This window comes from Gigantopelta aegis, chromosome 6 (genome assembly GCF_016097555.1).
Source record: "Gigantopelta aegis isolate Gae_Host chromosome 6, Gae_host_genome, whole genome shotgun sequence".
Classification (NCBI taxonomy): Eukaryota; Metazoa; Mollusca; class Gastropoda; order Neomphalida; family Peltospiridae; genus Gigantopelta; species Gigantopelta aegis.
The window spans coordinates 28,869,375-28,882,045 of NC_054704.1; the positions used below are offsets into that span (position 1 = coordinate 28,869,375).

General features: G+C 34.6%; 1 protein-coding gene across 1 annotated transcript in view; it reads left to right on the plus strand.

Moving 5' to 3' along the window:
• The window catches only part of LOC121374860 (hyaluronan mediated motility receptor-like), a 34,884-nt gene extending 23,128 nt beyond the window's left edge, over positions 1 to 11,756 (plus strand). Inside the window, exons 15-19 of the mRNA XM_041501967.1 lie at positions 311 to 918; positions 2,319 to 2,410; positions 2,875 to 3,008; positions 5,260 to 5,458; positions 7,709 to 11,756. Of these exons, the coding sequence (XP_041357901.1) occupies positions 311 to 918; positions 2,319 to 2,410; positions 2,875 to 3,008; positions 5,260 to 5,458; positions 7,709 to 7,722 (1,047 nt within the window). The 3' untranslated portion in view covers positions 7,723 to 11,756. The remainder of the gene's footprint in view (positions 1 to 310; positions 919 to 2,318; positions 2,411 to 2,874; positions 3,009 to 5,259; positions 5,459 to 7,708) is intronic.
• Positions 11,757 to 12,671: the final 915 nt, after the last annotated feature.

Here is a 12,671-nt window from a genome sequence, read left to right on the forward strand (position 1 = left end):
TAAACCATGATCATTTCCGAGATTGCGTTTTTATTGCCGCATAGTATAAGTATTGTATGTATCTTAGTAAATAAAACTAACTGCATTAGCTGCCGCTGACATATTTCTTGCAAAATGGCATACTTATTATTAATTAATTTGGGTAGTAAACCAACATAAGTATATCATAAAATGTGCTTCGTTGCTTAAATTTTAAATTATTTTTTGTTTGCTATTTTCATTTATTTATTTTCATTGGGTTTTTCTTTATAGGGGTATAGTTTTGACCTTTGAGAAAATAAAAATTAGTTGCATTTGTTTGTGTTTTCAGGAACATGTGGATGTGTTGACATGTGAACTGGATGCTATGAAACTGCATAACAAGGATCTGAAACTCCTGTCTGAAAGCAAGGACAAACAGATAACTGATTTGAATCAGAAGCTCTCTGATGCCAGGAGCACTATTGATGCACTGACAGAGGATCTCGATAACAAGACACTACAAACACATATTGAAATGTTAAGCTCTCAGCTCTCGCAGGAAGTTGAGTCGCGGCAGATGCTTTCAAAAATGCACCAGATGCAGATTGCACGTCTTGAAGAGGAAAACAATAAACTGTCCACCGATGTTACAAAGCAAGAGCAAAGCATTGCCATTTTACAGCAGTTGAAACAGGATCTCCTTAATGAAAATGCGGTTAACAAAGAAATGTCTAGTGCTAAAATAATTGAACTGGAAGGCAGACTCAAGTCAGTTGAAAATGAGTGGATAGATTCCAGGCAGGAAATGATCGAGTTCCATAATTCGGAGTTACAAGACAGGGGTGATGTTATTACTCATCTGGAGGAAACATGTGCCGAGTTACGACAGGAATTGGGCAGCATCCATGCTCAAATGGAATCGGAAGACCTTTATGCTGCAAAGTTAGAAATTACTCAGTGAGTCAAATATCATAAAAATAATTTGCTAGTTATTCAAATTCATCATTTAATTTCATACCACTGTTACCACACTTCATTTAATGGCAGGGGATTTTTTTTTTTGGAGGGGAGGGGGGTAGGTTTTTGTCTTACTTTTATTTCAATCACCAACAATTTTTAGGCAAGGTTTAAAAACTCACAAAATTTAAGTGCAAGTGGTATTTTTATTTATCAACTAAATAACACTAAGCATGTAACAGAGTTTGACAAATCCACTAGCCCGACGCCCGTGGCTAGTGGTTTTTAAGTTTGGGCTAGTGAGAAACGCAAAAGTGAAAACGGGACAATGACGATGGCTCACACTTGACAAAAGACCAAACGTACAACACGACAAAACTGAAAGTTACAACATAATTTAAGTGTTTGTTTTATTTTACTGTTATAGTCGTAAATTTGTAATCTTACAAAAATTAGATAAAAAGCCAGTTATAATTGATCAAGAATTTGGGCTAGTGCTTTATCTTTGTGGGCTAGTGGTTTTCATAAACCCACTAGCCCTGTGGCTAGTGACTTTTCAAAAAAAAATTCATACTCTGCATGTAATATGACAGCTAGGCAAAAAACCATGAATTATATTTATAATCAGGCTGGTTAGAAAGATGGCAGATTCCATACTTAGGTAATATCACTGTATGGAGTCTTTGTTTTAGTGTGAAGTGAGTAGTACGGTTGTTGTTGGGGTTTTTTTGTGGGGTTTTTGTCTTGCCTTTATGAAGTAAAAAGATGATATATAGGTACCTTTTATCCAAAAGACTTTATTTATTAATATATTGTTTAAGATGTATAATAGCATTATTAACTATTTTTAATAACAAACAACACTGCTGTGTACCATTTGGGGTATCCTTTAATCAGTGCCATGCTGCCCCAAGATTAAACAAGCCTTTTTCAATAATTAATTATAAAATTGCCTTTATAAAAGACTCACAAAAAGTACTATTAATTGATAAATTATTCCTGTTATGTTTTGGCATTAATTTTTTTAAAGCAAGCACATTACATTTATTTGTATTTCTTTTTTCTTTTTTTGTCTTTAATGTGAAAACAAACATTTCTCTCCTCCCCCAAATGGAGAAAATGCCCCAGAAATATTTAGTCTCTCATGCCTTGCCAAACGTCTGGGGAAAACACCAGATAACTGTGTTACTTTTCTGATGGTGGAGGCGGCGGCAATCGAATTAACTTTTGCATTAAAGTTTTACATTTACATCAGTCTTTCACAAACTACAAGTCCTAGGTCAATGAAACCTGACTTATAGTTGCACCATGGATGTTCATCATGGTGCACTGAAAACGTTTATGGAAGGCGAGACATTTAATTCCACAGAATTCTTATTTTATTTTATTTTATTTTGTAGGTGGAAGTGTCTATATGAGGAATTGTTAGAAAAAGTATCACCATTCATGACTCAGATTGATGCATTTGAATTGGAAAGACAGATTTTGTTAGGTAAGCTAACCTCGACGAGGTCAGAAGGGGAAATGTAGGTGGCAGTGGCAACAACTCTGTCTTTTTCAAATTTGTAAACAGCAGTTCTTATTAACATCTGTTTAAAAAAATTAAAAAATATAACCATTAATTTCCAAGAATTTAGGGTGCATTATTTTACCCTCCATGCTCTCGGGCAAAAACCTGGTACACAGTTAATTAGTGTATCAGTATACATTATATTAAGTTGCAGGTACACATCAAGTGTGCAGTGGGAACAGGGGAATGCAAGGAAGACCAAGGTATTTACAAAATGTTTATTGGAAGGGTGATTTCATTTATACTATGGATGAATTGTCATTTGAATGTTTAACCCTATGGACTGTAGATTCAAATCTTGATAATGTGTATGTGTGCATGTACCATTTGAATATCTTTCTTTCTCTTTAATGTGTTTTGGTGTTGTTGTTTTTTATATGTTTTAGGTGAGAGCAAAAATGCTCAGGCCGAAATTGACAAGCTTGGTCAGGAATATGCTCGTCTTCTAGGACATCAGAATCAGAAGCAGAGAATAAAACACGTAGAAAAAATGAGAGCAGAAAAACATGCTTTGACAAAAGTGGGTATTAAAAATGTATAAATAAAAAAAAATGAATGAATAAACCTAGCAATTCTTAATATGTGAATATTTATTTTCCTTATTAAAGGGACACACCCTAGTTACGGCTATTTGTTAACCATTACGGCGTTGTTTTTCACTATTAAACCCCATTTTTCACAAATAAAATTGCACTTTACTTACATTTTATTATTTAGAATACACATTTCCATTCACCTGAAGTGCTTTTTGGTAATCCTGATGTTTGTAAAACCACGAAATGCATTTTTTGCATTTTTTCACAAGACGTGCTGTCGAGAAAAAACCGTTAAGCAAGCGAGGTCCAATCTATTTTTAGAGGGGATATTTCCATTTCAATGTCACATTTCCATTTCAATGTCACAGACGTTGGTATATCACGTGACCGTTATCATTTTGGTTCGGTTTGTTTTCTCGTGCACGGTTCACGCAATCAACATCCGATTTGTTGTTGTTCATTTGTGAGATTTTTCTTCACAGTTCGTGAACATTTTCAGTAACAATAAAGTTCAGACAAGTAAGTGTCTCAATACAAAACGTTGCAAACCCTTAAAACCAATAATTTTGCTAAGTCTTACGATATCTGGAGAGGGGATACAACCAGGACAGAACAGTTGGAACATGTCCAGGAGAGGTGAAAGGAACGCACCCCAAGTCTGTGAAATTTGTCATGACGTAGGCATTGTTGTGCTTCAAGCGACATCTACCGGTGACATCAGAATACTAACTTTCAAAATTATTTCAAGCAATTGAGACGTGGGGATTTCCATGGTATTTATCGATATAAAACCTGCTTTTTCACTCCATTTGATAAAAACTTGATCTAAGTGTGTTACAGGTTTGTAGATTAACCAAATTATAATTTATTTTCGCTGGATGGAACTAGGGTGTGCGGCTTTAATGAACGAGTAGTTTCAATTCCCAAAAATGACAGGGTCAGTACGAGATCATAAAGTTTTGTTCAACCATTGTTAATACAAATGCTTGCTTCAGTATGTTGTGATTCCTGTTCCATTCAATACATCACAACTTGTGTATTAAAGGCACTGGTATGTTGTGTCCTGTCCAAAAAGTATGCACTTGGTATGGAGAGTTGGCGAAGAAACCCTTTTAGTGTTTATCTAAACTATTTTAAAGATTAGCAGCAAGGGATCTTTAATATACAGAATAACACATAAAAACAATGTATACTGACTATTGATATTCCACGCAAACATACATTCAGACCTCAAAATTCAGATCATCAGCAATTTAGTACAAATAATAACAGTAAATACTCAATTAATGTGATAGGGAGATAGTTCAACTGATGGCGTGGAGCATGGCCCTGTCAAGTAGTGCCATACTGGTTTGGAAATACTGTGGGTTCACCATTCATCTCATCAACATCCATTTTTGTAACATCTAAAAAAACCCACATGGATTAGTGAAATGTTTGTTGTGCTTTAAAAACATTTAAAATTTAATGAGTAAAATGTCATTGCAGATCAGTTTTATAGTGACACAGCTAATTGACGTTGAGATTTACTAGGTAAACATTAGTCACTCTTTGCACCCTTGTTTTGGCATCGTACACAATAAATATAACATCCAACAGTAATTTTTTTATGATATATGTAACGAAAGGGACTCTCTTTTTTCTTCTTCTTCTTCTTCTTCTTTTTCTTCTTTCATCTTTTAAAACTTAAATTTAATATTTTCTGCAGAATTATGAAAAATAAAAACACATTCTTTAAACAGAATATTGACAGGGGTCACGGTTAATAGACCAGATTTTATTTTAATGTGGTGAAACTTTGTAATAATATAGTAAATTTTCAGTATTCCAGTGACATCACTTTACATTTTACAATAACAATAAATGGTACATAACATTTCTGTTTTCAGAATGCTGGAAGAATTCCAATGGAAATTTGATAATGAAATTTGTTTAGTTTGAACATTACTGATGCACAGAATGTGTTTGAAGAAAATCTTGTAATAAAAAAAATTGTACACTTTACAAAATATGGATTTCAAGTCAAATTACAGTTAGATATGCTATATTTATTGTGTACGAAGCAAACACAAGGGTGCGAAAAGTGACTGTTGTCATCCTCAGTTGCACATTACCAGGGAACATTTTGTTTTCTAAATTTTAATTAGCAACAATTGCTATTCATTTTTTAAAATTGATTAGCAACTATTGATTTATACCCTCTTGTGTTTAAATATCTCATGTAATATCTTGTAGGAAGTTGTTAGTTTGCGTGAAACAACAAAGAAACAGAACTGGACCATTGACAAGTTGCAGACCAAACTAAAAGCTCTGGAAAACAAGAAGACATTTGATCCCAGTAAAGCATTTAAACATGGGGCAGCTGGGAAGGAAAATGCATATTTACTGGCTTCAAGTTCACTCAAGCAGGATCAGTGCAGTCCTTTAAAACCTGGTAAATATATTATTGTCGTTAATGTCAAGATCAAAATAGAAGTAACAAGGAATAATGTTTCAGTGATTTACAGGATTCTAAATTTGATTAAGAAGGCTTTCTGCCAGAATATATTTTGAGGGTACATAATAAAAACAAAACTGACCATAAATGCCCTTATTAGGTAGTTATGGGTTTGAAATGTTTTGAAACTGGACACTACACTTCATGCACTTTGCAAAATATTACACAGCAATTCTCTTACTATAATCTTATCGAAATTTTAAAAATATATATACTTTTTTTCTCTCCATTTTACCTTATTACAGGTGTATGTATATATGTGTGTGTGTGTATATATATATATATATATATATATATATATATATATATATATATATATATATATATATATATATATATATATACTTTATAAATGACTACTCTTTACATTTACTTTGGTACTACTTACAGTACTATGTACATTACATACAAGTGAAAACCCCACATTTATGAATACACACTGGCCTCAGCAATTATATATGAGTCAGGACCCTCAGAAACATACTAATTGCCCTCTTAAAAAAGTATCTGGTTTGTCAGTGCTAACCCTGTATATGTGGCTGACCACTTATATCCCTTCTGGCTTTGCTTTCAGATTGTGTGTAAGACCCAAATCTGTAACTGCTCTATTTTAACATGATGACATTAACACACCCTCTTGACTTTTCCTGTCCAAGTACACTAGTAGCCATAACCTGAGAGTCATTCAAGTAGTAATACCGTTGACACAACAAAAAGCCCAAGTGTTTCAGTGCCAATCTATGTGCATTTGAGATGGTTACACACCAGCTTCTGTTTCGAAGCAATTCTATTTCCTTTGAACCAAATCCAAATCCATATATGGAAGTTAGTATTCAATTCTAGCTCTTTTCATTTCAATTCAGTTCCAGTAATGTGAACATTGTGATGTTTTATAAAGACAACCACAATTGTGTCATAACTGCATATATTTAAAGAGCTGGTGTGAATGGTTGCCTCTTGGAATCCAGTTCTGGTTTAATGTAGGTGTCTCAGAATCAAAAATAGGTTATGCAAAAATAAATTCACGTGGCCCATTTTTTAAATTATGTTTGTGCAACCCATTATGTCAATGTAATTGATGTCCTAAATTTAATGCACAAACAAAAAATAAGTTTGAAAATGATGAAATTCAGACAATTTTGCAGTTTTCAGAGGTCTGCTAAAGTGTTAAAGTTTGCATTGATGTGCATTAGAGAAACTGAATTTGGTGTTTAGACTTTCTTTTGAGTCATTTTAACTGATAGGGCCATTGTCCTCAAGACCTGAAAATAAATCTTAAGACACATACCATTGCTGTCCTGTTTAAATTATTTCCTCATGTTGCAGCTGTTATTGCCCCTATCCATAAGAATGCAAACGTGGCTAGCTTGAAGGCTGCAGCAAAGAGGCTTGTCTTAAAGGGACATACCCTAGTTTCAACCCGTGAAAATTAACACTAAGTTTAGTTAATCTACAAACCTGAAACACATTTGGATAAAGTTACAATTGAGTGAAACATGAGTCTGTGACTTTAAAATGGTGAAATACCTTCTGAAAACGGACTAAAACTCGACTCCATAACTGTTACTTCTCAGACGCATGTGCGTTATTAACAATATGAGAAATGCATTTTGTGATATTAAAAACACCAGGATGACCAAAGACACTTCGAATGTACGGAAATTGATAATCTAAACCATAAAATGTAAGTAAAGTATGATTTCAGTTATCAAAAACAGCTATAATAGTCAAAAATATATCTTAGTGTTTAGAAACTAGGGTATGTCCCTTTAAACGAACTTCCTGGTCTTTCCTAATGAACATGGTAATAGGTGCATAGTCCTAATGGTTAAAATTGTTACCATCTTTGTATGTATTCTAACCAATTGTGTAATCGAAAGCTGGTCAGCAGGTGAAAGCTGATGATTGCTTTTATTCTAACCACTTCCTAACACTACAGAATATTTGTCACTGAAGTATTTAAATGTTGAAGGGAATACAACCTAAAAGTAAATGAGCATTGTGCTACGCTCTCAGACTACCAACTCCCAGCAGAAAGTTGCTAGTCTCTCCATATAACCAGTTGTTAATCTGAGCACCCGTAGTAAGTCGGGAGTTGGGGAAATTACAGTGCAACCGTCGATTTTTGCCAAATTTCTGCTGGCAGTTGACAATCTGAAACTAACAACTTTTATTTAAATTTTTCAGGTAATAGGTTTTGAAAACATCTCTGAAGATTAAGGAAGAGTTCTGAGCCATAAGAAAAATGGAAAGCTGAATCTGTATATATGTATATTATATATGAGAGTGTACATGATGTACTACGGATAATGACATCAACAAATGTGCATGTTTTATATATATATATATATATATATAATATATATATATATATATATATATATATATATATAGAATACTAAACGAGCTTGCCTGTCATACCATTTTTATGAAACAAGTGAATAGTTTTGGTATTGGATGAGCGAGTTTCATAAAAATGGTATGACAGGTAAGCTAGTTTAGTATTTTATTTATTACAAACCAACTGCAAACATGCCATAAAGCTGAAGTAAGCAGAATCTGATGTCGAGACCTACTACACGTTATTTTTCTACGAATTGGGTCAGCAATTGATGTACGTCGCACGTAAATTTAAATGACGTTACAATGAGCTACGAGACATCCGCAATGTACAGTTTAAATTTTGGCGCGAAACTTGCATTAATTGTCACTTAGTTACGAAGGCTGATTTCTGCCCAAACAAATAAATCACTACTTTTAGTATGGCATTTTAATGCTGTAATAGGGCATTATAACGCCGTATTACAGCGTTATAATGCCCTATTTTACGGCACATTAACGCCATAATTTACGGCGTTAATTTGCTATAATGTGGTTAATTTGACCAAATGATATAACATTTAGTAGTTATATTTCACACCCACCCCCCTTTAATAAAACAAATATTTACTGATGTTCTAATGTAGTGTACATGGTTTCCTTTCTTTTAACATACTACATGCCAGTATTTTAAAGACAGTATACAGTGACACATTATTTCAATTAGTGCCTTGAACAGGTTTATAGTGATGACCTTTAGTGACCTCAGAATGACCTAAACTATGATACCATTACACTTCCAATTCCGAATTTGTCTGTCAACTTCACTGACACAAAACTGTGCATGACGTTCACCACGTCGTCTCCAAACCCTCTGCCTGCTATTGGCAAATCAGTGTGAATCTTGATTCATCGCTAAACACGACTCTATTCCATTCCCTCTGAGTCCATCGCAAGTGGCATTGTGCCCACAGTTGATGTTGACGTCGATGAAATTGGGTCAAAATGGGTCCAACATATGGGTGCCGTGCTGTGCATGGAGGTGAGCAGTTCACAATCGATTTCAGATCATTTGCGCAGACACTACATCTGAAAAGATTATTACTGGTTGCTGCAGCTGTCATGAAATGGTTGCGGAGGTGACGTAACACAATATGACGGTCATCTGCCTGTGACGTCACACGTGGTCTACCCGGTCGGGGCGATCAGCTGTGGTGCCCGTTTGTTGTACTCGTGTCCGCAGATCATAAATTGCCCGTTGACTGCAACCCAACGCCCTTGCAACGTCAGCTACTGACGTTCCTATGGGCAACATGCCGACGGCACATTCACGTTGCATATTTGTGAGGCATGGCATCAAAACATGTCATAACAAATATTTTTTGAATTTGTTTTTTTCGTTGTCCGACTACTGTGAGCAAGTAATTATGAAAACGTGTGCTATTGTAGTCACGTGACTAGTAGCATGTGTAAAACCACTTTTGCCTCAATGGTGCTGTGCATGTGCTATGGATCGGATCACGTGGGCTGTGATGGGCTTCAGTTGATTTTTACAATATTTATTCCTGAAAAATGCCCGCTTTCAACACTCATTGACTTTATTCAAATTTTAGATTGTGAAGTTTTTTATTTTGACTCCGTATACTAATATGTTAATGAAATCAACATGAATAGATTCATAAAATTATACAATTTGTAATGATGAGTTATGAATATGAGCAAGGGTACACATTGTTTCAGTGCTATCCCTATTCATGCCATGCACACTGGATAATGTAGACATTGTGTTTTTATGTATGTAAGTTACATTTTTATATATATCACAACAAATAAAACAACTCAGTATGCATATATTAGTAGTTGGTTGTTGATAACTGCTGAGCATTAATTGTGAATTGTAAACTGATGGCGAGTGTGTTCTGTATTGTGATTGGTTAATGACATTCTTTTTCCGGGATCAAATGAATATAACACCCGGAAAGCTAATGACGTCATTAGGAGTTGGAACAGGCCATGTTGATAGTTCAAGGGCCTACAGTTACTGTAGCCAGATATTTTTTTCAAGAAATACCAAATATACAGTTCGTTCCGTAGATGATTCAGTATACAATGGACCTATCTTTGATAATTCTTAGGAGATAACCATATTGAGTTTTTAGATTTGCAGGTGGTGTTATCTATTTGATCCTGCAAATGTCATTTTTGAAAATGTAACATTTTTGGGTATCAAATAGACAATAACAGCCGCAAATCTAAAAGCTCCATATGGCTATCTCCAAAGATAGGTGATCTGTAGTGCACCAGTTTATTCAGGGTATCTAAGAATATTTTATTTAGACCCAATAAATAATTCATTGTTGTGACCTGACGGTGCAATTTATTCCGGTTTAATGTATACTGACCAATTTAATGAAGAATTGATGATTAAAACATTTTAACTGGTTTTGGCAGTCTTTAATACCAAAATACCAATCTACTGTTGATCAACTGTTTATCCCACCCCATTTCTAGTCCTAGCTCTTTACTGCCATTTTTTGTTACCAAAATCATCTTTCTTTTGTCTTACAACCTTTAATTACCTTTCATCCTGGGACAGTCATCTGGCTAGAGTATTTTGGTTTCCAGTGCATGACATAGATAGCAGGACCATACATGGAACAGGATATGCTTCAAATGTCAGGTCTTGTGTTTTAAGGTGTGCTATTGCCTGCACCCACCATAGCCCACGTAAAATGCCTGCCAGGTGGGCTACAAACTGCCCACCTGACTCAATATAATATAGAAAAAATGCCCACATGCAGAAGTACCCTTCAGTTTTAAGATGAACATCATTTTGAGGTGTAATGTTTAAGACAAGTTTGGTTTTTTAAGTTTACAAGAACAATGGACACTTAATAAGCTGTCATGGCTTCACCAGTTTTGTATTTGAAATTTTGTAAATATAATATGAGCAATTCCGTGGTCAGGTAAACCAACATGTCATTTTTAAAAACGTTCTAATGAAGCGAGTTTGGAATCGTTTGAAAGGTTATTATCTCTAGTGTCAAATATTACATTAATCCTTTTTAAGTAGATGTGTTTTAGTCACTAAATATGCAACTAATGCATCAACCATGAATGCAGCAATATTTTTTATACATAAGAGTAGAAATATAAATCTTTATACATAAATAATCGCAGACATTTCCTTTGTTATTTGACATACATCATGGATATAAAAAATATGAAAATATATTTCATGCAGTTTTTACATGTGTGTTACTTGTGTTTGTTCAACCCCAAAATATTAAAATTTTTAATCTCCACTTTTGCTAACTTGTTGTGAAATATAACTGTTACTGATATGCAATGTTAATTTTATATGGTTTATTAATAAATGTAAAAACAATTACTGAATATGTAACAATTACCATGCTATGGTGGTGCTGTTATAGTGTACATCCGATACCATAAAGCTTGTTTATTCTTTCCCATTTTCAGGCAAAAATATTGATATTTATGCAATGGCAGTGTAATATTGGCACACATTTTTATAACTAGAGCCAATTATGATCATCAGTATTAATTGTTATCCATATAATTGGATTAAAGGAGTGTTTATCAAAGTGTGCAATGGGTAGCTTCCTACCAAAAGTATTAATTGTTTTAAAATGTAAAAATTAAACATGCAACTAACTGTTCATGTCCATAAAAAGAACATAACAAACCCAGTAATTGTATTTACTGCCAGATTTTACAAAATGGAAAATTTGTAGATGATCATGACCAACTTGTTCAATGTGACGGCACATTTGAGGAAACCACTATTTACATTCAGTGGCAGCACTTTACTGTTTTAATATTCCTGAGTTAATTACATGTATGCAATGATTATGTGTAGAATTAATAAATATAAAGTTACTTATCACAAATAAAAGTAAAGTTTGTTTTATTTAACGATGCCATTAGAGCACATTGATTTTTTATCTTATCGGCTATTGGACGTCAAACATGTGGTCATTCTGACACTGTTTTTTAGAGGAAACCTGTCACCACATATGCTACTCTTTTATGACAGGCAGCAAGGGATCTTTTATTTGCGCTTCCCACAGGCAGGATAGCACAAACCATGGCCTTTGTTGAACTAGATATGGATTATTGGTCGGTGCAAGTGGTTTACACCTACCCATTGAGCCTTGCGGAGCACTCACTCAGGGTTTGGAGTCGGTATCTGGATTAAAAATCCCATGCCTTGACCGGGATCCGAACCCAGTACCTACCAGCCTGTAGACCGATGGTCTGCCACGACGCTGGTCTTATCACAAATAAATGCAGAAATAGTACAATGTCACGTGCACCTTGTTAAGTCCCTAGTTATGGGCGGGGGGGGGGGGGGGGGGGGAGCTGCTACAGTCGCCCCTATTTTATATGTATTTAGCTTTAGAATAATGAATATTGTCTGGTTCTCTCATGATAGTCATACATACAGGTACTGGCAAATATACATCCAACACCAAAAAAATTATACGTCCAACACCAAGCATGTTTGTCTCTTTTTTTTAGTTTGTGATAAAAACACAATGCTTTTATATCTAATAGTCTTATTCAACTTACTGTACTAGCACAACAACGTTATATGACCCCGAGTTATAACCTCCACTGCAGAATTATCTCCCCTTGCCGGATGTATAACCTACACCCACGCATGGGTAGACCGTATATCCTCGTTTTTTTATTCTGCAGTCGTGTTCGAGTTCTGTAGTAAAAAAAATTGGCAAATTGGCAATTTGTTTATTAATTTGTAATTTTGTTTTACTCTGTCATATGAGGTCTTTTGGGTGATTTACACAGG